We start from the raw sequence: 27,954 nt of genomic DNA, 5'->3' as shown, positions 1-27,954 counted from the left end.
AGCTCCCCCACAAGTGACACCATTTTGGAAACTAGACCCCTTAAGGAACTTATCTAGATGTGTAGGGAGCACTTTGAACCCCCAAGTGCTTCACAAAAGTTTATAACGTAGAGCAGTGAAAATAAAAAATCATTTTTTTTCCTCAAAAATGATTTTTTAGCATGCTATTTTTTATTTTCACAAGGGTAACAGGAGAAATTGGACCACAAAAGTTGTTGTCCAGTTTGTCCTGAGTACGCTGGTACCCCATATGTGGGGGGGAACCACTGTTTGGGCGCACGGCAGGGCTCAGAAGGGAAGGAGTGCCATTTGACTTTTTGAAATGAAAATTAGCTCCAATCGTTTGCGGACACCATGTCGTGTTTGGAGAGCCCCTGTGTGCCTAAACTTTGGAGCTCCCCCACAAATGACCCCATTATGGAAACTAGACCCCCTAAGGAACTTATCTAGATGCATAGTGAGCACTTTGAACCCCCAGGTGCTTCACAGAAGTTTATAACGTAGCGCCGTGAAAATAAAAAATATTTTTTTTTCTTAAAAAAAATATTTTTAGTCCGCAATTTTTTATTTTCACAGGGGTACCAGGATAAATTGGACCCCAAAAGTTGTTGTACAGTTAGTCCTGAGTACACTGGTACCCCATATGTGGGGGGGGACCACTGTTTGGGCACACGTCGGGCCTCAGCAGGGAGGTAGTGACATTTTGAAATGCTGACTTTGATGGCATGGTCTGCGGGCATCATGTTACATTTGCAGAGCCCTTGATGTACCTAAACTGTGGAAACCCCCCACAAGTGACCCCATTTTGGAAACTAGACCCCATAAGGAAGTTGCCTAGATGTGTAGTGAGCACACTGAACCCCCAAGTGCTTCACAGAAGATTATAACGCAGAGCCATTAAAATAAAAAATAATTTATTTTTCCTCAAAAAATGATTTTTTAGCTCACAATTTTTTATTTTCACAAGGGTAACAGGAGAAATTGGACCCCGAAAGTTGTTGTACAGTTTGTCCTGAGTACGCCGATACCCCATATGTGGGGGGAAACCACTGTATGGGCACACGCCAGGGCTCGGAAGTGAAGTAGTGACATTTTGAAATGCTGACTTTGATGGCATGGTCTGCGGGCATCATGTTACATTTGCAGAGCCCTTGGTGTACCTAAACTGTGGAAACCCCCCACAAGTGACCCCATTTTGGAAACTAGACCCCATAAGGAAGTTGCCTAGATGTGTAGTGAGCACACTGAACCCCCAAGTGCTTCACAGAAGATTATAACGCAGAGCCATGAAAATAAAAAATACATTTTTTTTTCCTAAAAAAATGATTTTTTAGCTCGCAATTTTTTATTTTCACAAGGGTAACAGGAGAAATTGGACCCCAAAAGTTGTTGTCCAGTTTGTCCTGAGTACGCTGGTACCCCATATGTGGGGGGGAACCATTGTTTGGGCACACGTCAGGGCTCGGAAGGGAAGTAGTGACATTTTGAAATGCAGACTTTGATGGAATAGTCTGCAGTCGTCATTACATTTGCAGAACCCCTGATGTGCCTAAACAGTGGAAACCCCCATAAGTGACCCCATTTTGGAAACTAGACCTTCCAAGGAACGTATGTAAGATGTGTTGTGAGCACTTTGAACCCCCAAGTGCTTCACAGAAGTTTATAATGCAGAGACGTGAAAATGAAAAAATCATTTTTTTCCACAAAAATAATTTTTTAGCCCCCAATTTTTTATTTTCCCAAGGGTAACATGAGAAATTAGTCCCCAAAAGTTGTTGTGCAATTTTTCCTGAGTACGCTGATACCCCATATGTTGGGGTAAACCACTGTTTGGGCACACGTCGGGGCTTGGAAGGGAGGGAGCACCGTTTGACTTTTTGAACGCAAAATTGGCTGGAATCAATGGTTGCACCATGTCGCGTTTGGAGACCCCCTGATGTGCCTAAACAGTGGAAACCCCTCAATTCTAACTCCAACCCTAACCCCAACACACCCCTAACCACAGCCCTAACCCTAACACATCCCTAACCACAAGCCTAACCCTAATTCCAACCCTAACCTTAATTCCAACCCTAACCCTACTTCAACCCTAACCCTCTTTCCAACCCTAACCCTCTTTCCAACCCTAACCCTCTTTCCAATCCTAACCCTCTTTCCAACCCTAACCCTCTTTCCAACCCTAACTCTCTTTCCAACCCTAACCCTCTTTCCAACCCTAACCCTCTTTCCAACCCTAACCCTCTTTCCAACCCTAACCCTAATGGAAAAATAAAAATAAAAATATTTTCTTTACTTTATTAGTTGTGCCTACCTATGGGGGTGATAATCGGGGGGTTTATTTACTTTTTCTTTCATTTTGATCACTGTGAGAGTGATCAAAATGAAAGAATGGAATCTGCAGCCCATGAACCGGACCCGCCGGACACCAGGAGCGACAGGGGGACTTAGAAGGTGCCGGGGGAGGTGAGAGGGGGTGAGGGGGTTATCGGAAGCTGGCGGGGAGCAGAGGGAATGGGAGGGGGGCAGATGATGACAGCGGCGGCAGATCGCCGCTGTCATTCAGTTGCGGGGGGGCGATCGCCGGTGGGGGGGTGGAATTGGTGTCTCCAGCCATGTCCGATGCTACAGCAGCATCGGCCATGGCTGGATTGTAATATTTCATCAATTTTCATTGATGAAATATTACTATCGCTCTGATTGGCTGTTTCACTTTTAACAGCCAAACAGAGCGATCATAGCCACGTGGGGGCGAAGCCACGCCCCCTGTGGCGAAGAACAAAGCCCCCTGTATCTGCGGGTCGGGTGACCTTTCAGTGACCTAGGTCACCCGACCCGCAGGGGGGCTTTAAAGTCATGACGCCACATAGGCGTCATGGGTCGTTCTGGCACGACTTTTCATGATGCCTACGTGGCGTCAAAGGTCGTGAAGGGGTTAAAGGTATATTTGAGTAAAATGTAAATTGTTCTTTTAGTCTATAAACTTCTCACAACATGTCTCCGAATTTCCTAGCAATAAATGTTGTATTTTTTCTGACAAAGAAAAATGGTCAAAATTAAAAAACAAAACAAACAGTGCTTTCAGACCTCAAATAATGCAAAGAAAACAAGTTCATAATCATTTAGAAACAACAATACTAATGTTTTAACTCAGGAAGAGTTCTGAAATCAGTATTTTGTGGAATAACCATGATTTTTAAAAACAGCTTTCATGCGTCTTGGCATGATTGCCACCAGTCTTTCACACTGCTTCTGGGCAAAAATGTAAGCAGTTCTTCCTTGTTTGATGGCTTGTGACTATCCATCATCCTCTTGATTACATTCCAGAGATTTTCAATGGGGTTCAGATCTGTAGAATGCGCTGCCCATGACAGGGTTTTGATGTGGTGGTTTCTTAACTTCTACCAGAGCAGGCAGACACACATACATATATATATATATATATATATATATATATATATATATATATATATATATATATACACACACACACATATACATACATACACACAGTAGGGATCGTACTCAGGTGCGACAGGAGGAGGACGGGAGGCAAGTTCCTTTCAAAGTCCATATGGGTTTATATACTTCATGAACCTGGAAGCACCAACAAAAAGGAAAACAGCCTTTAGAGCAGCAAAACAAAGCCTCAGTGTCCATAGCAGTCCTCTAGCTCCTCTGAGAGCTATGTGGGAGCTCCTGCTCTCCCAAGACACCAGCAGCCACTAACAGAAAGCAGGGAAAGGACTTAACAGCAGCTAAAGCTTAAGAAACCACATAGTCATGGTGGTTGAAGTTATGGGGACTTGAGAAAGGAATTCCCAGGCAGGGGAATAAAAAGGGAGAGAGGGAGCCTCAGGGAAGCCAGTCCAGGAGGAGGAGTCCAGCACAGGGAGAGACTGAAGAAAGAAGAGCCCTGGAAAGGACTGGAAGGAGAGACATTCAGGGGGGTGGCCCTGACAGGACAGCCGCAGGACAGAAGACGCCCGGGGGTACCAGACGGACAGACTCGAACAGCCGAAGCGCTGTGGTGGTAGGCCTAAGGCAGCCACAGCGATAGAACCGCAAGGGACGTCACTTTAGGAGAGAGAAGAAGGTGTAAGGTACCTGGGCATGTGTGTACGGAAGCTGTCGTGTTGCTGTGGTCGTCGGGAGGACGGCCACTAAAGAGGACCTGTTGAACGTACACGGTTTCTGTCTCCAGTCTGTTAGCGGCGAAAAAAGGACCACCCCCAGTCAGCGCATGTACCTACACTAGATTCAAAACCCACGGAACTACTGTAACTTCTGCTTAAGATCTAGCCGCTGGTCTAATAAACCTGGATACCCAATAATTGCCTACTAGATCACAATTATACAGGTCTCCTTAAGGCGACACCTGAACTTTAAGGCTGCTCGTGGCCAGACCCATCGGTAAGCCCCTCTGCAGGAACTCCAACACCTGGTTTATCTTAACCTTGCCCCCAATCTCCGCTCCAGAGACGGACAGGAACTTGCTCCAGGTTCTGGTGTATATTCTTGTCGTGGATGCCTTCCTAGTTTTTAACAAAGTATCTACTAGGGCCCGAGAAAACCCTTTCTCCCTCAGCAGTGCCCTTTCAAACTCCACACCGTCAGATGTAGGTTGGACACTTGTAGATGGAAGATAGGTCCCTGTGACAGGAGATCTGGGAGCTCCAGGAGAACCAACGGATTGGCGACGGCAGTAGCGTAACTACTGTGGGGGCAGAGGGGACCATCGCCCCGGGCCCCTTCCCTTGCAGGGGCCCACTCGGATCCATGACCACTTCTGTCATAAGGCTGCATTGAAGGTGAGCACGGCAAATTGCCTGCTCTCCTATCTTCCTGAGACTCGGCACACTGGCTAGAACAGTGGCAGAGTCCTCAATGCAGTGTAACCTGCTGAGGAGCTTACTGTTTCTGACAGGCTCCCTGTCAGTGCTCAGTCAGCTCAGGTCACTGTTCTGACTCATGCAGGCTGGGGCTCCCCTGGGTCCTAGTGCTCACCATTGAGTTACCTCAGACACTGCCTGGGCCTGAAATCATCACATCCTGTTAGCCTGCAGCACTTGAATTACAAATTGCCTGGGGCATCTATAAACTACCTGCAAACTTCATCTGAGGGCGGCCAGAATATATTATGATAATTAAAGTCAGGTATGTAATGATCTCTGTGGGGTGAATATGAGAGGATGGGGCAGGGTGGGAATTAAATACATGGTGGAGGGAGGACAGGGCGAGAGGCCTTATTATTAGTGTTTACTGTTTTGCTCTAAAGTACATGTGTAGTACCCGCAGGTACGCAGGATGCAGTGTCTAGTCACGAGACAACTACGGTGCTTTTTAAGAATATGTTTCTGGGACTTGAGGGGACTTTCCTCAGTCACGGCCTGATCACCGAAACAGAGGTAACACGTTGCCCAAGCAGGGGCTCTAAACAAGCAAACACAGTAACGCAGCACACGACGAAGCGTCGAAGCTCGGGTGTAGTAGAGTCTTCTGGGGTGGTGGAGGGTGGTCGAATAGTTGGTTCTGGTGGGATGTCCGGGTCTGCTGTAGTGCCACTACTGGGACGCCCCGTAGATGTGACGGGGAAGTCCTCTTCGTCATCCAGGTCCCAGACCGTGGACCGAGGGTCGGGGACCTGGAGGGTCGGTTCGGGCCGCGGGGAATCAGCAGACGTACAAGGTCGTAACATGTTTCGGTGCACAGTCTGAGTGAGAGGTGCCTTATCTCCTTCAGACTGTATTTCGTATACAGGCCCATCGGGGCTTACCCGACGCAACACTCGGTACGGGTTTGCCTCCCACCGTGGTTCTAACTTGTTTTGGGGACGTTGATCAAGTACAAGATCCCCAGCCTGAAAGTCAATAGGTGGGGGTAGTGCTCCCCCCGGGGTGTTCTAGTTCCCGGAGTTTCGTATGTACGATCCGGTGGAGGGTCTGCAGCCGATGCCGATGATTTCGGACCCATGAGGATACCCCGGTCCAGGGTTGTGGCTCTTCCGGGTTTAATTCCACCTCCGTAATTCCTTTGCCTTCTCGCCCGAACAGCAATGAATAGGGGTATGTAACCCGTTACTCGATGCACTTGGTTGTTATACACCCACATCAGCTCGGGGACATATTCAGGCCAGCGGGCCTTACGGTCGCTCTCCATGGTGCGCAGCATTTGGATCAACGGATGATTGAATCGCTCGCAGGCTCCGTTTCCCTGCGGGTGGTATGGCGTAGTTCGCGATTTATCGATTCCGTACAGATAGTGAAGCTCTTCAGGGACTTTTCCTAGGAAGCACGCTCCTTGATCCAAATGTATTTGTTGTGGACAGCCGTACACTTGAATAAAGTTCTTACAAATCGCGTAAGCAGCCAACTCCGCTGTTTGGTCTCGGGTGGGGGTGACTACGGCGAACTTGGTGAAATGGTCCACCATTACGAGACAATGTTCATACCCCTGATAGGCAGGACCGATGGTCAGGTAGTCCACAGTAAGAAGCTCCAGGGGGGCTGATGTTACAATAGTCTGCACCGGGGCTCGTTGCGCAGGGGGTTTAGCAAGCTCGCACGGGCGGCAGGTCCGACAAACTTCTTCTACAGCAGTGTGCAAGCGTGGGTGGTACACTATCTGCTGTAACCACTGTAACGTCTTTTGAGCACCAAAGTGAGCTCCTTTTTCATGGGCTTCCCGGGCCAGTTTGTTGAGATGGTCTCCGGGCACGATCAGCTGCCATATCGTAGCTGACGTGGCTCGTGACATGGCCTTTCGATACGAGTCCCTTTTTGATGAACAGTTTTTTCCACTGGCGCAGCATCAGTAACATATCTTGGGTCAAAGTCTGCCTCCGTGAGCCCGTGGGCAATTTACTGGTGACCACCCATCGGCACAGGAGTCCAATTTCTGCATCTTGTTGCTGCTGGATCCAGTGGTCGCGGGGCTGTCCCAGCATCCCCCCTAGGAGTCCCGGACTAGGCACTTCCGGCGTGCTGACTGCAAGCGTGGCGGTGGTGAAGGCGAACGGCGTCTCATCTGCTTCTAATTTGTCGTCTCGGTTTCTCCCTGGGGTGGTGTGTCGGATTCTGGAGAACGCGTCGGCGTGCACGTTTTCAGCTCCCCGTTTATAGATGATCTTATAATTGAATTTGGCCATCTGAGCTACCCACCGCTGCTCGAGGGCCCCCAGCTTGGCATTCTCCAAATGGGCTAACGGGTTGTTATCAGTCCGCACTACTACTTCGGAGCCCGCCAGATACTCTGCGAATCGCTCCGTCATTGCCCACACTACCGCGAGGAACTCGAGCTTAAAGGAGCTGTAATTGTTCGGGTTGTGTTCTGAGTGGTGCAGCAACCAGCTACCATAGGCGATCACTTTCTCCCGACCATCCTGCACCTGTGACAACACAGCTCCTAGTCCCTGGAGGCTCCCGTCGGTATGCAGTATAAACGGTTGCGAAAAATCCGCTTATGCCAATACCGGGGTGTCCGAGAGAGCAGCTTTGAGGTCTTGAAACGCATCCTCTTGCGGCTGCTGCCACTGGATTTTCCGTCCATTCGTCCCGGCGGGAGCCCCCTTCAGCAGGTCTTGCAGGGCTCGAGCTCGGTGTGCAAAATTCTTCACGAACCGACGGTAGTAGCCGGCCAACCCCAGGAAGGCCCGCACGTCCTTCACCGTCTCAGGGGTGGGCCACCCCTGGATGGCAGAGACCTTTTCCAAGGATGGTCGAACGCCCTCTGCCGAGACGGTATGCCCCAGGTACTCGATCTGGATGCGGAATAGATGGCATTTCTGGGGCTTCACCTTCAGCCCGTACTTCTGCAGCCAGCCGAGCACCTGCCCCAACCCCCTCAGGTGGCGGAATAGATAATATCGTCCAGGTATATCAACGTGGCTTTGAAGTTGAGGTCTCCTAGACACTGCTCCATCAACCGCTGCAAAGTTCCGGGGGCGTTGGCCAGCCCAAACGGCATCCGATTGAACTCGAACAGTCCCATGGGAAGGATGAATGCCGTCTTGGCTCTGTCCTCCTCCGACATTGGCACCTGCCAGGTCAAGGGTGGAAAAGTACGTTGCGTTCCGCAGGGTGGACAGAGAATCTTCTATATGGGGCAGCGGATACGAATCCTTGATGGTGCAGGCGTTCAACTTCCGATAATCCATGCAAAAACGTAGAGTGCCATCTTTATTCCTAACCAGGACGATAGGGGTCGCCAAAGGGCTTGGACTTTCTCGTATGACCCCCTTCCAGGGCATTTGGGCTAATAGAGTTTTTACTTCCTGATATAGCTGTGGTGGTATTTGCCAATATCGCTCCCGGATGGGGGCTGCTCCCGCCGTGGGGATTCCATGGGTGATGGCCGTGGTGCATCCGAAGTCGTCCTCGTGGCTGGCGAAGACACTGTAAAATTGTCCAAGAAGTGTCTCCACTTGGAGAAGCTGGGCCGGCGCTAGACCGGAGAGTTCAGCCCGCATTTTCTCCAAGATGACTCAGCCCTTTTCTTGGGCCGCAGGTGCGGCGGCCTGTTGGGTTTGCACCGTGCCTGCCCAGGGATCTTCGGGTTGCACCCGCAACTGGACTGCGGGGTCCAGCAACATCTCCTCCAATGGCCGGAGTAGCTTGGCCACTTCAGCCCGAGGCTTCAGGGCGATATTTTGATCTTCCAGGTTGACGCACCGTACCAAGACGGTCCCTCCCCGCACTGTGGCCAGGGAGCGGGCCACCAGGATGCCAGGATGCAGGCGTTCCGAGTAACAAGGTTCCACCTGCACCTCCACGCCCTCCAGTGGTATCGGGGTGCGGATTGGCAGAGCCACCACATTCTGCCCCGGAGGAAGCACAAGTGCGGGGGCGGGCGCAATAACCTTGCTCAGCGCCTCACCCTCCTGTCACTCCTGGAGCACTCGCACCTCCTGCACCAACCGCTGGAAGACCTGCCCCTGGGCCGTGCGAGAACCCCACTGACTTAGGGTCTCCTGTGTGGAATCTTTAAGGAGTAGATTGCCGAACTCCCGCAGTATATTCATGCCCAAGATGACCGGGTGGCGGTCGTTAGTGTCTCCTTGGGTCAGGACCACTCCCCGGCGGCCGAGGGCTTTTCCACACAATGTCATCTGAAGTCACACCACGCCGATGACAGGTACCGGCAGTTGGTTTGCGGCCACTAGTCGTATCATGGGCCCCCACTGGGGCTTGGCCGCTTCCGGGAAAGGTTGCCGGAAGTATGTTGCCAGCATGGTCGTCACCTGCGACCCTGTATCCACGAGGCACCGACCCTCGACTTCAGCCCATACTGTTGGGCACTCAGCGACCAGTTCTTTGGGACTTCCACCACCCCTCGTTGTGGCTTCCTGCTCCGAGCGGCGTCCCCCATGCCCGGAGCCCTCTAGTTTAATGTCCGCCGGGGTGGGCACTTCCCACGCCGCAGACACTCCCGGGCGAAGTGGCCCAGTTCGCCACACTCATAACACCGGGGCTGCGAGGCTCAGCCACCCCGGGCATTGCGAGGCCCCAAGGGCCTGGAATTGTAGCTAGGCCAGCCAGGCGCGGGCTCCGTTCTCTTCTTTACTTCAGCCAGCTTGCCCCGGATACTTTTCAGTTCTTGTCTCATCTCTGCAATCCATTGAGGTTCTTCGACAACACTTACGGAAGACTCCATGCTCCAGGCCTTCCCACAGGAGCCGTCATCCCCTGCTCCTGCTCTCGCACCCGGGCCTGACTCCCCACTTCGGAGAAGGCTAAACGTGGGTTCACTCGGATCTGCTCCCGCAATGCCTGTTTGATTAAAGGGTCCCGGAATCCAGTCACTAGCAGGTCACGCAGAGTAATGTCGATGGGCCCTACACCCATTCCGTCCTTCCTCTCTATGTCGGTGTGTAACTCCTGGAGGGCATTCATATACTGGGTGATGGTCTCCCCTTCCCCCTGCATCCGACTAAACAACCGGGTTCTTAGCTCCCCCATGTCTGTTGGATCCCCGTGGGTCTCTTCCAGGATCTGCAAGACCCTGGCGAAGGTGTTACGGCGCCCCGGGGGTCTCAACATTACCGACTTCCAAGCTTCTCCATCTAGCGCCATAAGGGCTACCTCAGCCTCTAAATCGGGGGTCATAGGGTGCATACGGAAAAGGACCCGCATTCATTCTGTCCAGCTCCACAACAGCGTATCGGAGCCAGAAAACTGGGGCAAGTTACTTAGCATAGCCCCCAGGGAGATGCTGGAGCGGGGACCCCCTCATCAGCAGCGCCCGCAATCCCACTCTGATCAGGCGCACCGCCATCTGCACTCGGAAGTTGCATCCTGCTGACTACACCAAAATGTAGTACCTGCAGGTACGCAGGATGCAGTGTCGAGTCACGAGACAACTACGGTGCTTTTTAAGAATACATTTATGGGACTTGAGGGGACTTTCCTCAGTCACGGCCTGATCACCAAAACAGGGGTAACACAGGTTGCCCACGCAGGGGCTTTAAACAAGCAAACACAGTAATACAGCACACGACTACTCCCGGCAACGGCCGGTCACTATAGGGCCGTGGTTTGGCCAACTACAGGTCCTTAAGTCTAGAGTCTACTTAGCCGTCCAGATGTCCCTCACCGTTCAGGCTGGTGGTCTTTCGGCGAAATAGTTGCTGGGCCCAGTTGCTGAGGTGTTGATGCAGTCGTCGCGCTCTCTGGCGCGCTGAGGACACTGGCGGAGTCCTTGGACGGATGGGCCACAGCGCCCGGACCTGGGCATGCGGCAGTGATGTATAGTGGCGAGTGACAGGCCACCTGCACAGCTAACGGCTGTGATCAAGAGAGGCCCGGCTCCTGCTGCGGACCGGAGCGGGACAGTCGTGGCCGCCGATGGCGCGGTGCTGGCCACGGCCACTGGTGAAAGCAGGGCGGCCGCGAGTGGCAGGGAACAGGCTGCGGTCACGAGCTCAGGGGAGGCGGCCGCGGGCGACCACGGGTAGGTCGCAGCCGTGGGCAGAGGGGAGGCGACAGCGACCGCGAGCTGTACTGGGACCGCAGTGGCCGCGATCTGGAGAGGGGCAACAAGTCTCGGACGGCTCTCTGGATACCGTCCCTCTGGAGTCTTCAGTCGGCGTCCTCCCTGGCGCTGGTGAGTCGCTCTAGCTGGCAGTCGCTCCCACGCTCTCCTTCTGTCTCTGTCCCGGTCTGCTGACTCATCGTCCAGGGAATTCCCCGCCTCCTTTATACCAGTCCCTCCCCCAGCCCACCTGTCAGTGACAACGGTCCGTCCTCGAATCCTGTCCCCCGGGAACAGTTTCCCCCGGAACCCAGATGACTTCTCTGGTTCCGGCCCGGACACTCGACGGGGGCCGTTCCTCCCACACATGCACTACAGCACATGTGCTGTTTGGGGGGCTGATGGGGATGTAGGGGGCTTATTCTTACAGCCGGGGTCTTATTATAAGCCCAGCCTGTCAGTATAACAGGCCCCCATATAGTAATCACGGCATGTAACAGTAAGTGACTTATTATAATAAAGTTATTAAACCTCTCCTGACCAGTGATACAGGACGCTCATGGTTTGTGAAGCGTCTATCAGTGACGGCTGTAGTGTCCCAGCTGGGTATGTTCCCATGGTCAGTAAATGCTACGGGATGGACACTGTGTACATCCACAGCGCCCAACCCGCAGCGTCCAGATGTTACAGCATAGTGGATATCCCATGTCCACTATGCATGCTGCGACACCCGCAGATCACCCACGGAAAAGGACATGCGGCATGTCTTTCCAGACCGCAGCATGTCAATTTATCTCATGGAGATGCTCAGTCTCCGCATAAATTTCCCCCAGACAAGGTATTGGACGCGGTGATTCCGCACAGTTCAATGAACACATGCGGAATCACCTGGGTTCAATAGACTTCATCGCTTTAGACACAGCGGACATGTGCAATGTCCAAAGCGCTGCCAATTACTGACTGTGTGCACCTGCAACAGCCCTGGTATGGGGCCATTTTGTTCACTGTTATCCACTCCCAAGCAGTGTCCACATCCAATTGAATAACCACAGACAACAGGTCTCGGGGATAACAGCTGCTTTACTTCAGCAGAACGGGGAAATATAACATGGAAATAGTAGTATTCAGATCACATGGGGAATCAACGGCCAATACAGTTCAGGATTTGATTCTGACACAGAATTAAGGTTCTGGAGCTTTAAGAACCTGGATTAGTTAGGAGCAGTACTTGCAGGTAATTATAAGAGGGTTCAAAGTCTCTTTGTGGCATTAAGGCAGAAGAGGGAATATATGGTAATATGTACAGATGTAAGGGGGTGAAGGGCAAGAAGAGCCAGAAGAGGGCTGCCTCCTCTGCTCCATGCCTGGAACCATTAAGCAGGGCAGCAGGTTCCCTGGGGGACAGAGGAGGGGCTGTTCACAGGAAGCCAGCAGAGCACGGGGCGGGAAAAAAGTGCAGGCTTTTAGTTTTGGGCAGTCTGGCACTTTTTGGTGATCTGGCTCTCACGGCTCTGCTCACCAAAAAGATCTGGCTCTTTTTGGATCCTAAATGGATCCCTATTGCATGTGTGTGCAGGCGTCCGAAACCCCGCCCACCTACCACATAAACCCCACCCACTTTCTAGGGACCAATTACATTGCTGAATGGGCGGAGTTTTGTTCGGGTGAGCGGAGTTACATCTGCCGAACACCGGGATTTTACACCCAGCGAGAGCGATTCAGGGATTTTAGTGGCTCTTACTGGGGTGCCGGCTCCCATTGTTCACAGCAGGGAGCCGGCTCTTTGTGTCGGATCGTTCGCGAGCGACACATCACTACAGGCTTTCCTCAGAGCAGCCAGGGCAGGAGACAGGGAAGGACGCTGACGCAGACTGGGGAAGAGCCAAAGCCCCGGTCACAGAGTAAAGACCAGGGTACCACGCATAGGACAGCAGATCGTGAGTACGTGAGACTGTGTACTGTGGAGACAGCAGAGCTGCGCCCTGACCCCCTTGGACAGACTGAGACCTGCAGAGAATCAGAGACCGTAGCCCATGACTATGTAAAGTTGGAGTCTGCAGTGACAGAGGAGGTGTGTCCTGAGCCCCGTGTGAAGTCTGTGTCCAGAGCAAAGGCAACAGCTATAGTGGAGACAGCAGCATGTGCAGGGGGAGTGATATGTGCTGGGAGATCTAGCAGGGGACGGAGAGTCGTTTCCCCTGGGAGAGGCTTTCCTACAAAGAGGCTGTATGCTGTGATCTCCTTAGGCCTCTTTCACACTTCCGTTTTTTACAATCAGTCACAATCCGCCAGTTTTTGAAAAAAAACGGATCCGCAATTTTCTTTTGAGGATCCGTTTTTTTCCCCCATTGACTTCCATTATTGGCGGATTGTGACGGATTGCCGTCCGTTGCATCCGTTTTTTTTTTGCGGATCCGCCAAAAGTTCCTGTCCATCACCATCCTCAAAGATTTGAAAACGGAGCTTGCAACGTGTTTTTCTGTGGCGGATCCTCCAGACACTCATTTAACCCGATATTCTTTCTGGGTGCCGGAACAAAAAAAAAAAAAAAAAAAATTCTCTCTCTCTCTCAGGCTGCGATTCCTTTAAAATTCTTCATTTGTCGGATCCGTCAAAAAAACGGACGGGTGCCATCCGTTGTCATCAGTACTAAAACGGGTCCGCCATCCGTCCTTTTGGCGGATCTTGACTGATGTAAAAAACTGAAGTGTGAAAGAGGCCTTAGAGAGACTGTGTTATGTGGCAGAACGCTTCCGATCAAAAAGACTGTATTCAGTAACGGTGCTGTGACCTGTTTAGAGAGACTGAGCCACGTACAAGGTCCTTGTGACTTGTGTTAATGCAGAGCTGCTGATTCCGGTGAGGAAGCACCGCTGCAGAGTAAGAGAGCAGGACTTGGAGCAAAGGGGATATGGTCCGTCTTGTACCCCGGTTGGAGAACGTTAAAGTCCCAGGATACAGAGTACACTGCAAGCGCTGCTTGTGAATTGACGCTAACGTTGGAGAAGAGTGATCCCTTCAATCAAGACCCTGCAGACTGTTAAGTTGCACCATAGGAAAATAACTTATTGCTGTTTGAATACTGTTTATGCTTTTTGGCTGTTTGCTAAACCCATTTCACATATTATTCATATCTACACCATTATTCTGTATATTTCCCTGTAAATAAACCTCCCCTTTAACTGTTGGTCCGTCTGCTCCGTGGTGACATATATTCATTCCTGCACGTTATTACACAGACCTGAAATCCCGTATTCATTTTCTCAGCTGGTCACGGTACGTGCAGAAATATACTTGAAGTAAATAACGGATCATTTGCGGTGAGGCGGGGGACCCTCAATTTCCTCAACACGCAGAGCAATAGGTTATTCTGTACACATTTAGTGTGACCTAATGCTGTAGAAGCACGCCTTAAACCGGACAGCGGGGACCCAGGGTTAAAAAAAAAAAAAAAGGTTAAAAGTCTTCAGCCATCTTGGCTGTAGAAGTCAGGAGAAGATCCAACGCATTAGGCTTGGCTGTGAGTCTTGAGATGAAGAGAAGGATGAACCTTCAGGCTTGGAGCCTGGAGGGGGTCGGGAGACCCCTCACATGAGGTCTGCTCTGGGTCACATCTTGTACCAGACTCCTCAGAGAACCTTCCAGAACCCTCTCTTGTCTAGACAGAGACTGGAGGTAGCACCTCCCATTGAACCTTGGTGACAGGGTCACCGACCAATAGGATAACACTCAATTCTCGTGTCAGACTTCACATTGTGAGAACAATATAAATCATGAATATATAAGATTAGTGAGTAATGGATTCATTTAAACCATATAACAGTAAGAGGATAACTTAGGAGTGAGTTGAGGTGTACAAAAGCTACTCACGGTCCAGGGTTACTTAAAGGGACATACCCAGTCTGGACCGGGTCACTACACACCTACCCTAAAGCTGCGGCGTTTCAGAGAAAAACCATACTAATTGCTGGGGAGTGAGCGGCACTTCTCCCCGCCCACTGACAGTGCGGCGCTGTGCACTACTCCTACAGACAGGTCCCCGGCAGCATCTCCCCACCCGCTGACAGTGATGGACAACTCTTTGCTATACGCACACGTAGGAGGACACTTGTCAGTCACTTAGTGGGCAGGAGAAGCCGCCAGGGACCTGTCTGTAGGACTAGGGCACAGCGCCGCTCGCTCCCCAGCAGCCATTAGTATGTTTTTCTCTCAAACCCCACAACTTTTACAGAGACATTCATACCTGGTGAGATACTACAGCTGGGGCTGATACACGCTGTCCATAGTTTGGGCAGCCTGTATCACCTGTCAGGCTCCCTTTAAAGGGGTAGTCTAGGCTTGGGATAAAAGTCTGCAGTCAGTCAATGTGACTGCAGACTGCAATATTATGATAAGGTGCAGTGCGCCTGCTGCCCTGACTTCCATCAGGTGCGATCAGGCGGTCATGTAAGCTCCTGTATGCTATTTGCACACGCTGACTAGATATGTTTGGCGTTTTTCAATTAAAAAAAAAAAAAAGAATTGAGAGAAGCTGAAAGAGTGTAGTCGACACGACTGCAAGTTGTATACCTGCGGTCACATGACCTCCTGCCCACATCACTGATACTGGGGCCATTACTACTGTACATGGGGGGACTCATGGACCATTATTAAATGTTATTATAAGTAGAACTCCGTACTCGAGAGGAATGCAACAAGAATTACATTATATTCACAATCCAATTAGTCCAATATGAATAAAATTTCAGGGGGCCCTTATATAGTGTGGGAGCCAATATAAAGTGTGTGGACTGCTGTAGGGCCATTATGCAGTGTGAGAGCCAATATGTGCACCATTCTACAGTTTAGGGGCCATCATATAGTATGGAGACTACTGCAGAGGCTAATATAAAAAGTGTGAGGGCCAATATATAGTATTGGGGCTACTGTGGGAGCCATTAGACCAGGGGTCTCAAACCCGGCAGAGTAAATGGGCCGCACATGAAAAAAAATTTAAGCTGGCGGGCCGCATTCCTTTCAAACTTAATACAGTACAAAATTATTGTTAAACAATTGTTTATTTGAACTACTATAACAATTTTATATTACTGTACTATAATACTGCTAGGTTTAAACTTATGTAGGGGCAGTTACAATGCAGTTACGGGGGCTGTGCACCTGTATGTAGGGGCAGTTACAGCACAGGTATGGGGGCTCTGTACCTGTATGTACGGGGTAGTTACAGCACAGGTATGGGAGCTCTGTACCTGTATGTAGGGGCAGTTACAGAGTAGGTATGGGGGCTCTGTACTTGTATGTAGGGGCAGTTACAGTGCAGGTATGGGGGCAGTGCACCTGTATGTATGGGCAGTTACAGTGCAGGTATGGGGGCAGTGCACCTGTATGTATGGGCAGTTATAGCACAGGTATGGGGGCTCTGTACCTGTATATAGGGGCAGTTATAGCACAGATATGGGGGCTCTGTACCTGTATGTACGGGGTAGTTACAGCACAGGTATGGGAGCTCTGTACCTGTATGTAGGGGCAGTTACAGAGTAGGTATGGGGGCTCTGTACTTGTATGTAGGGGCAGTTACAGTGCAGGTATGGGGGCAGTGCACCTGTATGTATGGGCAGTTACAGTGCAGGTATGGGGGCAGTGCACCTGTATGTATGGGCAGTTATAGCACAGGTATGGGGGCTCTGTACCTGTATATAGGGGCAGTTATAGCACAGATATGGGGGCTGTGCACCTGTATGTAGGGGCAGTTACAGCACAGGTATGGGGGCTCTGTACCTGTATATAGGGGCAGTTATAGCACAGATATGGGGGCTGTGCACCTGTATGTAGGGGCAGTTACAGCACAGGTATGGGGGCTCTGTACCTGTATATAGGGGCAGTTATAGCACAGATATGGGGGCTGTGCACCTGTATGTAGGGGCAGTTACAGCACAGGTATGGGGGCTCTGTACCTGTATGTAGGGGCAGTTACAGCACAGGTATGGGGGCTCTGTACCTGTATGTGTGGGCAGTTACAACACAGGTATGGGGGCTCTGTACCTGTATGTACGGGCAGTTACAGCACAGTTATGGAGGCTCTGTACCTTTTATGACCACAGCGCGCGCACACACACACAATGCATACAGACCCCTGTTATGAATGGGTCACCGAGGAGGAAAAAACAACACAAGCCAAGTCTCAGAAAACCAGAGTGGATGGTAACTATGCAGATTGCAGATCCCTGATCTTACCACACAACTAGCAGCAGTCGTGGAGTGTACCTACGATGATCCTAGACACCTCGTCACAACCGGAGAGCTACATAAGCCTAAAGCAGGAATAAAGGAAAACTAACTGCCCCAGAGCAGACCCCAAAGGAAAGACAGCCCCCCACATGTATTGACGGTGAAACAAGATGAAAACACAAACAAAGGCAGAAAAATAGGCTGAGCAAACGATGGGGCCCGACAAACTAGAAAGGACAGGAAAGGAAAGACACTGTCTGCAATCTGCCAAAAACCCTACCAAAATAATGTCCAACACTTCTGATAGCAAAATTAACCCTGAAGTCACTAGACTTCTCCCACTATATCAGCACTCTGAAATATTCTGAGACAGAGCAAAAAGAGGCCAATCTAATAAGGGACCAAAAGGCAAATACAGATAAATAGGAGTGGAAATTCAGCACAACCCCAGCAGGGTCTGGCTGACCACAAAAAACTGAATTGACCAACAAGAGCAAGTGTGAACAATAGCAAAAACAAACTTAACTTGAGAAGACTGGAACAGAGCTGAAGTCCAAGACCTGAGAAGCAGACTGAATCACCAGCACCAGGATAGAGCGTCAGCTGTCTTATATCCAGTCTGATACTCTAGAGATCCAATCGTTATCCTCCTCATCAGGTGGCAGATCACTACCAATTAAATCAACCTCACTACCTACTGTCACCACCAGAGGGAGAACAGGAGGAGCAGAAAATGAGTTCACAACAGACCCCACTGATCGGACAGTCATCGCCTATAGAGCGGTGTGATAACCCCTGCAGTGAGCCTGCTGTGATGAGATGCTGATTTGCTCCTGCTCCGTCCAGCCAGAACTTTACATCCAGTCACTAATCCCGACAGTGAGCGGCAGCACACGTGACACAGTGCAGTGCGGGTAACACAAGCACGCAGTTATTAACCCCTCTATAGCCGTCCCCACTATGTAACATGGAGCAGTCCACAGCCAGCACCAGCACACAGCGTTGTGCATTATAAAATGTACCCGAGTCCTCTCACAAATGCGCCGGGAGAAAGCTGCAAACAGCTCCCACAAGACCTGCAGTGATGACGGTCATGTGGTCACATGGGAGGGAGGAGTCACGAGATGGGATGTTTTTGTTATGAAGAGGTTGTTGGAGTCTAGTCACAACATAGCAGCGCACTCCTCTCTAGCATGAGACATGTGGGGCACCGCAGGCCGCAGATGCCTGCCTCAGGGGCCGTATGCGGCCCGCGTGTTTGAGACCCCTGCATTAGACTGTGTGGATGCCATTATATAGTGTGGGTGTTACTGTGGGGGTCATATTGTGTCTGAGGAAGCAGTGGGTCCATCATACTGTGTATAGTGCAGTTGTGGATCTGCTATGTATATGGCAGCTTTGCGCCCTTCATACTGTGTATAGAGGAGCTGTGGGCCCCTCATACTGTGTAAAGGGAACATGTGGGCCCATAATACTGTATATTTGGAAGCTGTAGGCCACTCATACTGTATTTAGGGCAGCTATAGGGAAAATATACTGTGTATAGTGGAGCTGTCGGTCTCATACTGTTTATAGGGGAGCTGTACATTTTGGGGACATGAGACCATATTAAATGTTAAGCGGGCACTTTATAAGCATTATTGTTATAGGATTGAGAGTCCTCAGCTTTCTTGCGCGGCCTCCCCTCGTCTAGCGTCACCAGCTCCCGATGGATCCGCGGCCCATGCAGGGCCGACCATTGTCCACATAATCGGCCCCGAGCTGCCCCACGGTGGCATCCTGTCACGCGTCTCCGGCGCGGAGCGGACCCGCGGCCTGCCCACCAAGGCCCGCGGTCACCCCGGCCGCACTCCACGTCCCGGCGGCGGCCTATCCATTGAGGTCCACCGCCACTTCGGCCCGGCTCCAGACTGCCGCGGCGGCCAGGCCGCCAGACTCCACGGCCTACTCACCGGTATCCGCGGCCATCTCTGCTCCACTCTTGGCCTCGGCCTACTCGCCGGCGGCCGCCTCTGCACCACTCTCGACTCCAGTTGCAGCCTACTCACCGGCGCCTGTGGCTGCCTGTGTTCCACTTTTGGCCCCGGCCTACTCACCGGTATCCGCGGCCGCATCTGCCCTTCTCTCTGCCCCGGCTGCGGCCTACTTACTGGTACCCGCAGCCGCCTCTGCCCCACTGTCGGCTCCAGCTGCGGCCTATCCGCCGGTACCTGCAGCCGCCTCTGCCCCGCCCTCGGTTGCGGCTGCCGCCTACTTACCAGGCTCCGTGGCCTATACCGGGCCTTCTGTCTGGATCGCTGATGTCATCTCACAGAAGAAGATCTAAGAGCGGGAGATCTGGGCGTTGCTGCATGAAAAGGGGAAGGCGGCCATGTCTGTTCCTCGGAGTACTGGGCAGCTCGTGTACACCAATATCAAGAAGGCCTACGGTTTCATCAGAGAGGCGGAATCCAGCCAAAAAGTGTATTTGAACGTGGCCTCCATCAAGCATGGGCAGGCCCTGCGGATGGGAGACCAGGTATCCTTTTGTAAAGAATACTGCCCCCGCGGCTACTACGCCGTGGCAGTCATTGCGTACCCCGAAGGACATGACCCCCCATAAAGGGGAGGAGGACTCCTGGACCTCGGGCCCAGGAACCACCAGACATCCCGGGAGCTCCACGGTTGTGGAGTTCCTTGCTATTGGCAGAACATCGGCCATCAGGAGACGGCCCGGAGCACCGCTGAATACAGACTACTGGGACTGCTGTGCGCTGTTGCACAGCATGGGGACTGTTCCGCATCCCCTCGGGGTAAAATACCCAACTCTTGATACAGAGGGGATGTGTGGGAGTGCTTCCCACAAAGGAAGGGGCACACCACTGTTTAAAAGTATTGTGGGAAAATGTTTAAAAAGATGCATCATGAAGCAGTTTGATAATGATTTGCAATTTGATAAAGGTGTAGGAATGATGTCCGTGAAGAAACGGGGATAGTGACTAATACAAATGGTTTAAAAATTGTTTGTATTAAAAATGAAGATGTTCAACAGGTCCTGGGTACTAAATAAAAAAAAAAAAAAAAAAAATGCTTGCCATGACTGATCTTAACTGAAGGTACAAGATGGTTTATAGAATTGAAAGACAGCGGTCCATAGATCAGATCCTAAGTAGCACAAACACCCCAAAAGTAAAAGAGGGGAGCTTACGGTGACCTGGTAGGCCGGAGCCTCGGTCATTGTGCCCCAAATTGGAAATGGTTCTGAAAGTGAGAAAAGTAGGGGAGAGCACCTGTTGAGAAAGCCGGGTGGTCCTGACCCAACGAAAGGGAATTGTCATAGAGGCGTACGCGTCGGCTAGTAGCCGTAAGCTGCTCGGAGCATGATTGCTCTCGGTTCGGTTCAGCACCCCGCGTATCGCGGGCTTTGCTCAACAACTGGTCAGACAAAAGAAGGTGGGAAAGATAAGAAAGAAAAACGAAGGGGACGAGATTGTCGGGGACGACAATGGTAAAAGGAAGGGGGTATGTAGGGAAGTGGACTGACCTATGGACCTCTCTGCAGCAAGAAGGTGACTGCAAGATGTGCAGTTAAAGTACCTGATGTGAACTGGTGCGTGTGTAATATATATATATATATATATATATATATATATATATATATATATATATATATATATATATATATATATATATACACACACACACTCACTGGCCACTTTATTAGGTACACCTGTCCAACTGTGTGTTAAGACTTAATTTCTAATCAGCCAATCACATGGCGGCAACTCAGTGCATTTAGGCATGTAGACATGGTCAAGACAATCTCCTGCAGTTCAAACCGAGCATCAGTATGGGGAAGAAAGGTGATTTGAGTGCCTTTGAACGTGGCATGATTGTTGGTGCCAGAAGGGCTGGTCTGAGTATTTCAGAAACTGCTGATCTACTGGGATTTTCACGCACAACCATCTCTAGGGTTTACAGAGAATGGTCCGAAAAAGAAAAAAAATCCAGTGAGCGGCAGTTCTGTGGCCGGAAATGCCTTGTTGATGCCAGAGGTCAGAGGAGAATGGGCAGACTGGTTCGAGCTGATAGAAAGGCAACAGTGACTCAAATTGCCACCCGTTACAACCAAGGTAGGCAGAAGAGCATCTCTGAACGCACAGTGCGTCGAACTTTGAGGCAGATGGGCTACAGCAGCAGAAGACCACACTGGGTACCACTCCTCTCAGCTAAGAACAGGAAACTGAGGCTACAATTTGCACAAGCTCATCGAAATTGGACAGTAGAAGATTGGAAAAACGTTGCCTGGTCTGATGAGTCTCGATTTCTGCTGCGACATTCGGATGGTAGGGTCAGAATTTGGCGTAAACAACATGAAAGCATGGATCCATCCTGCCTTGTATCAACGGTTCAGGCTGGTGGTGGTGGTGTCATGGTGTGGGGAATTTTTTCTTGGCACTCTTTGGGCCCCTTGGTACCAATTGAGCATCGTTGCAACGCCACAGCCTACCTGAGTATTGTTGCTGACCATGTCCATCCCTTTATGACCACAATGTACCCAACATCTGATGGCTACTTTCAGCAGGATAATGCGCCATGTCATAAAGCTCGAATCATCTCAGATTGGTTTCTTGAACATGACAATGAGTTCACTGTACTCAAATGGCCTCCTCAGTCACCAGATCTCAATCCAATAGAGCATCTTTGGGATGTGGTGGAACGGGAGATTCGCATCAGGGATGTGCAGCCGACAAATCTGCGCCAACTGTGTGATGCCATCATGTCAATATGGTCCAAAATCTATGAGGAATGCTTCCAGCACCTTGTTGAATCTCTGCCACGAAGAATTGAGGCAGTTCTGAAGGCAAAAGGGGGTCCAACCCGTTACTAGCATGGTGTACCTAATAAAGTGGCCAGTGAGTGTATATATATTATATATATATATATACACACATACATACACACACACACATATATACATATATACATATATATATACATACATACATATATATATACACACACACATACACACAGCTAGAGACAGTGAAAGATGGTAAAGTACTGGGTTTTGGCCACTAGGGGGCGACAGAGAACAGCAGGAAAAGGACACGGTGCAGTACTAAGGTTTGGCCACAAGATGGAGGCAGGGAGCAGTGAGAACAGGGCTTAACAGCAGCTTAAGGCTAGGAAACCGCATAGTCATGGTGGGCGGAGTTACGGGGACTCGAGAGGGGAATTTCCAGGGAGGGGAATAAAAGGCGGGAGAGAGTTCCAGAAGGGAGCCAGTCCAGGAGGAGGAGCTCAGCAGAGAAGGAGACTGAAGGAAGGAGAGACGGAGAGAGGAACTGGAAGGAGAGACAGTCAAGGGGGGTGGCCCTGATAGGAGAGACGCAGGACAGAGGAAGCCCGGGGGGTACCAGACGGATGGACTCGGACAGGCGAAGCGCTGTGGTGGTAGGCCTAGGGCAGCCACAGCGATAGAACCGTGAGGGACGTAAATTGAGGAAAGAGAAGAAGGAGCAAGGTACCCAGGCCTGTGTGTACGGAAGCTGTCGTGCTGCTGTGGACGTCGGGAGGATGGCCAATAAAGAGGACCTGTTGAACGTACACGGTTTCTGTCTCTAGTCTGTTCACGGCGAAAAAAGGGACCACCCCAGAGTCGGCTCACTTACCTACACCAATATATTATATATTACCATGATAATATATAATATGATAATATATAGTTATGGTTATTCCACAAAATATGTTTTAACTCAGGAAGAGTTCAGAAATCAATTAGTATTGTTGTTTCTAAATGATTATGAACTTGTTTTCTTTGCATTATTTGAGGTCTGCAAGCACTGTATTTTTTTGTTATTTTGACCACTTCTCATTTTCTGAAAATAAATACAAAATTTAGTGCTTGGAAATTCGAAGCCATGCTGTCAGTAGTTTTAGAATAAGAGCTATTTACATTTTACTTAAAAAAAAACCCAAAAAAAAAAACACAGCCTATAAGGTGAAAAATCAGACAAGCTGAAAATTTTGCAGTGGTCTCTTAATTTTTACCAGAGCTGTATATACAGTGTAGACTCTGAGATTTTCAGCACATTTTCTTGTGCTGAAAATGCCCCCTTCGGCTTATACATGAGTCATTGTCCAGAAAGCCGGCGGGGGAGGGGGGGGGGGGGGGGAGCGGCGGCTGTGGCACGGTGACAGCTCCAAGCGTCAAGAAGACGTCATACTCACCCTCCGTCGCTGCATCTCCACCATCCTGGCGCCGGCAGCTCTTCCCCTGTGCTGGGTGGTCATGTGGTACCGTTCGTTTAGGTAATGAATATGCATGTGTCTCCACACCTATAGGCGTGGAGCGCATATTCATTACTTTAATGAGCGGTACCACATGACCGCTCAGCACAGGGGTGCTGCCGGTGCCGGGAAGGAGATGCAAGGAAGGTACGAGGAGGGTGAGTAGGATGGGGGAGGGGTGTGTGAGCCATGCATATAACAATGGGACGGGGGGTGAGCCATGCATACAACACGGAGAGTTTTCCGTGGCAAAATTAGGTGCCTCGGCTTATACTCTAGTATATATATCCATGACTTACCTTTGGAAACAATGTGCCGCACTTAGGATAATGCGGGCGTTAAGGATGCTTCCTCCGCATGAGTGCTGCCCCATGTATATCAGGCTGACTTGCCAGGGGGATAGCTGGATAGAAGAGTCCTGTCCTCCGATAATTCGTTGTTTATCATGATTAACACCACAGGCTAAAAAGGGACAAAGTAAAATAGATGAGACTTAAGAACTTCCGAAGAATCAACGCACCCCACATGTGAACTGAGGACTCGTCAGGAGATCCCGTATAGACAGCGATCACGGACATACTCACTTATACATCTGATCGACACAATGCTGCCAGACGAGCAGGTCCTGAAAGATCAGAAGACACCCCAATAAGTAGAGAGTCTAGATAAAAGGCCAATATGACCACTGCTCTACACACATCCAGTTTTCCCAATTTTTGGCTACGTTCCCACAGTGAGCTTTTGGTGAGTTTTTATGTTGCAGATTTTCAGCACCCATTAAGTAAAATAAGTTACTTGCATTTTTTTTTAAAAAAATATGTGAAGTGATGACCGGGGGACCACCACATTGCAGGGAGACTACGGTACACAAGATGAGGTGCAAACAACAAAGGGTTAATTTATTTACAGGCAAGGAATGCAGTGTTAGGAAAGTGTAAACAGGGATATGCAATGACAGAAAACAATTTACAAAAGTGATATTCTCTAGCTGGGCCATACAAACGGCACAGGGCACCAACTGTTACAGATCAATGTATTTTTTCAAAAGGCAAAACAATACAATAAAGTACAGTATGCTGCTACCCTAATTGTAGCCCGACTGGCCACTGTTCCTTCGGCCGCATGGCTGCTGTGCTCTTTCTATTGCAGCCTATCCTAAGCCCTAAACATGTGCGCACACGGGGTTAACACTCACGGTAAAGATGGTGTCTCAGTTCGTTCCTGGGGGCCCCCTGCAGTTCTGCAAGATGATGCGATGTCCTCCCTGGGAGCTCTGTGCAATGTGGTCTTGTCCTTGTGTGAAGATTCCGAGCCTGTTCCTAGAAACAGTGAATTCCCTCTTCTGAATTCCTTCCTTGTGGCTCCTCGCAGTAACACAGGAAAACCACCTTCGTTATCCCGAGAAGGGTATACTCAATCCCATAGGTTCAGTCAGTTCTAAGCTGCTGTTTTTCTCCTCACGTCAGTCTTCTGCAGACTCCCAGCTCCAGAAACTCACTGGGAAAACAGCCCCTCCCCTCTCCATAGCTGGAAGAGCAAACCAAAGCAGTCTTTTGAAGGGTAGAATCGAATGTACCATTGCATCAGCCAAGGGGGTGCTGTCTCTTAAAGGGGCAGCGTGTCTCTGCTGTCCATAGCAATGTCAGCCCCTTACATGCCTCCCTACTTTAAAATGGTCGTCCTCGGCCATCACAGCATCAAGGTTGCAATTAAACGAAGAAACTTGCAAAGCGGGAACAGCACCTATAGAGGAGGCAACAAAATCGGTAAAACAGAGAACACTTCTACGTATCGGACTGGTGGAATCCCTGCAGTAGACCTCTGGGATCTATGGAGCTCTTGACCATCTTCCAGAGGAACACTTGCTGCAAGAGTTGTAGTAGGTTCTTTTTGGGATTGGTCATCACGTGGCGGTAGTGGTACATCCAGAAGATTACCTTCTGTGTGCTTGAGGACCCCCCACGGTGTCAGGGCTGGTCCACCATTCGTCAATGATTTCATTAGCAGGCAAGACAGGTTCTGGAAGTGGGGCAGCGCCTTCAGGCGGCAATGGTACAGAACGGGCCTCAGACCGGCATATTTCTGTAGAGCACTCTAGGGGTGGACGCCCCATTCTCAACCTGCACCTTGTAGACTGGACCGTCAGAATACACTTGCTCGATGACTTTGTAAGGCTGTACTTCCCATCTCTCGCTTAGTTTACCCTTGGGGTGTTTCTCCCTGACTAATACTCAGTCACCGAGCCAGACTGGTATCTCTTGAATAGGTTTATGGGCCGTATGTTCTTTGTCCTGTAGCTGCTGACTCACCAATTGCAGAATTGTTTGCAGTTGTTTCCGATGTTCTTTCACCCATGAAGTGAGGCTTCGCTCCATCAGCTCCTCTGGCTGTTCCAACTTCAATTCAATGATCTCTCGTCCAGCTCTTCCAAACAGCAGTAGATGGGGGGTGTAACCCGTAGTGGAATGGACCCAATTGTTGTAGGTCCAGACCAACTCTGACAGGAAATCTGGCCAGCATGCCTTCTTGTCCTCTTCCAACGTCCTCAGCATTTGAAGTAAGGTTCGGTTGAAGCGTTCACATGCTCCGTTGCCTTGAGGATGGTAAGGGGTGGTCCAGGACCGCTCGATGCCATACAAATGATACAGTTCTTCCATCACCTTGCCTTGGAAACATGCATCTTGGTCAGAGTGGATGCGCCTTGGGCACCCATACACTCTGATGAAGTCTTGACAGTTCGCACGTGCCGCTGACTCGGCAGTCTGATCTCTAGTCAGGGTGACTACCGCGAACTTGGAGAAATGGTCGGTCATCAAACAGTATTGTGGACCCCGGGCTGAGAGTCCCACGAGGAGATTGTCGATCATCAAGACTTCTAGCGGTTCCTTAGTATGTATGGTCTGAATGGGTGCCCTTTGTTCAGTACTCTTTTTTTTAAATCAGATTATTTTTATTAAACAGTTTTAGCTTACAAAATTGAGACAAGGCACACACAGTTTTAACATACAGATTTGAGACATACCTCTTATACAGAACCCAACACCCCCCCATTATCAAATTATAACTAATGTAACCATGGGTCCCTTAGAATGTGACCTATAAATGTATAGTAGGAAAAAAAAACAAAAAAACAATTCTTAAGGGGGACAATATGAAACAAGATAAGACTTGTACAGCATAGAACTATGAACAATCAGGCACATAGTACAAAATGAGCAATAGACATAATCATGAAACCTATTCATAGAGCAAGAGATCATATGAAACCAAGATGGAATAAGGGGTACCATAATTAACGAAGCATAGGGAACAGATTCTCCAGCAGCACAATTTGGGATGGCAAACCCAGGGTCTTAAGCCAGGGGCTCCAGATTTTATCAAATTTTCCGATAGCTTTTCTTTTAATATACACTCCTTTTTCCAGCATTATAGAACTATTGACTTTATTAATAAACTCCTCCAACGTCGGGGGTTCAGATTGCTTCCAGTGCAAGGCAATAGTTTTCCGTGCTATATATAAAATTCTAGCAGTACCGATCGCCAACGGGTCTTCCACAGGAATATCTGGTATAATACCCAGCACACAGACCTTTGGATCAGGGAGCAATCTTGTACCATAAACTCTTGCCAATGTATTCAGAACATTATTCCAGAACCGTCCAAGCCGAGAACACTCCCAGAACATATGCATAAGGTGTGCATCAGGTAGGCTACATCGGGGGCAGCACGAGTCACTCCTTATCGCGATTTTGTGCAAGAACGCAGGCGTTTTATATTTCCTATGTATTAGATACACCTGCGATAATCTCTGGGCCTCCGATAGCGAAAGACAGGGCACTGAACTCAACACATAGTCCCACTGATCATCTGAGAGCTGGCCAACATCCGCCTCCCATCTAGCTTTGGTGCAAAGGGGGTACTTATTGTGGAATGCATAGAGAAGTATTCTACAGATGGAGGAAATCAGTTCTCTTCTGGAGCCCAAGCCCCCCACCAACATTGTCAAGTGATTAGGATCTTTACTAAGATCTCTAGTTTTGATTTGAGCTGCATACGCATAACGGAGCTGTAAAAATCTGTAGAAAAACCTATGGGGAATGTAAATTCAGTGCGCAGTTGTTCAAACTGTTTTTATGTATTTTTAGACTGAATGTGTGCCACTGTCATCACCCCCTTCTCCTCCCAATCAGAGCACCCTTCTAAAGTTTGAAATTTCGGGAGACTAGGATTATGCCACAATGGTGTAAGCAAAGAGCAATCAGAACCACCCAACAGGTGCTTTCCTCTATCCCAAACCTTATAGATCATGGCCAGAGTTGGAGCTTGAGATAATTTGTTTCCCCCTTCCCAGGCATCTACCATATACACTCACTGGCCACTTTATTAGGTACACCATGCTAGTAACGGGTTGGACCCCCTTTTGCCTTCAGAACTGCCTCAATTCTTCGTGGCAGAGATTCAACAAGGTGCTGGAAGCATTCCTCAGAGATT

The 27,954-nt window shown here is 49.8% G+C and overlaps 1 protein-coding gene across 5 annotated transcripts in view; it reads right to left on the bottom strand.

Annotated features, from left to right (window-relative positions):
• TMPRSS4 (transmembrane serine protease 4) overlaps positions 1-27,954 on the bottom strand; it is a 61,434-nt gene that overhangs the window by 8,967 nt on the left and 24,513 nt on the right. For all 5 annotated transcript variants that reach the window (XM_073585248.1, XM_073585246.1, XM_073585247.1 and 2 more), the window contains 2 exons: positions 24,048-24,088; positions 23,763-23,925 (listed from right to left, as the gene is read on the bottom strand). In XM_073585248.1, coding sequence (XP_073441349.1) covers positions 23,763-23,925; positions 24,048-24,088 — 204 coding nt within the window. The remainder of the gene's footprint in view (positions 1-23,762; positions 23,926-24,047; positions 24,089-27,954) is intronic.

This window comes from Dendrobates tinctorius, unplaced genomic scaffold, assembly GCF_039654945.1.
Source record: "Dendrobates tinctorius isolate UK_male_01 unplaced genomic scaffold, ASM3965494v1 ptg000086l, whole genome shotgun sequence".
Taxonomy (NCBI): Eukaryota; Metazoa; Chordata; class Amphibia; order Anura; family Dendrobatidae; genus Dendrobates; species Dendrobates tinctorius.
Note: the sequence above shows the minus strand (reverse complement) of the source record. Positions and strands in the feature narration are given on the sequence as shown.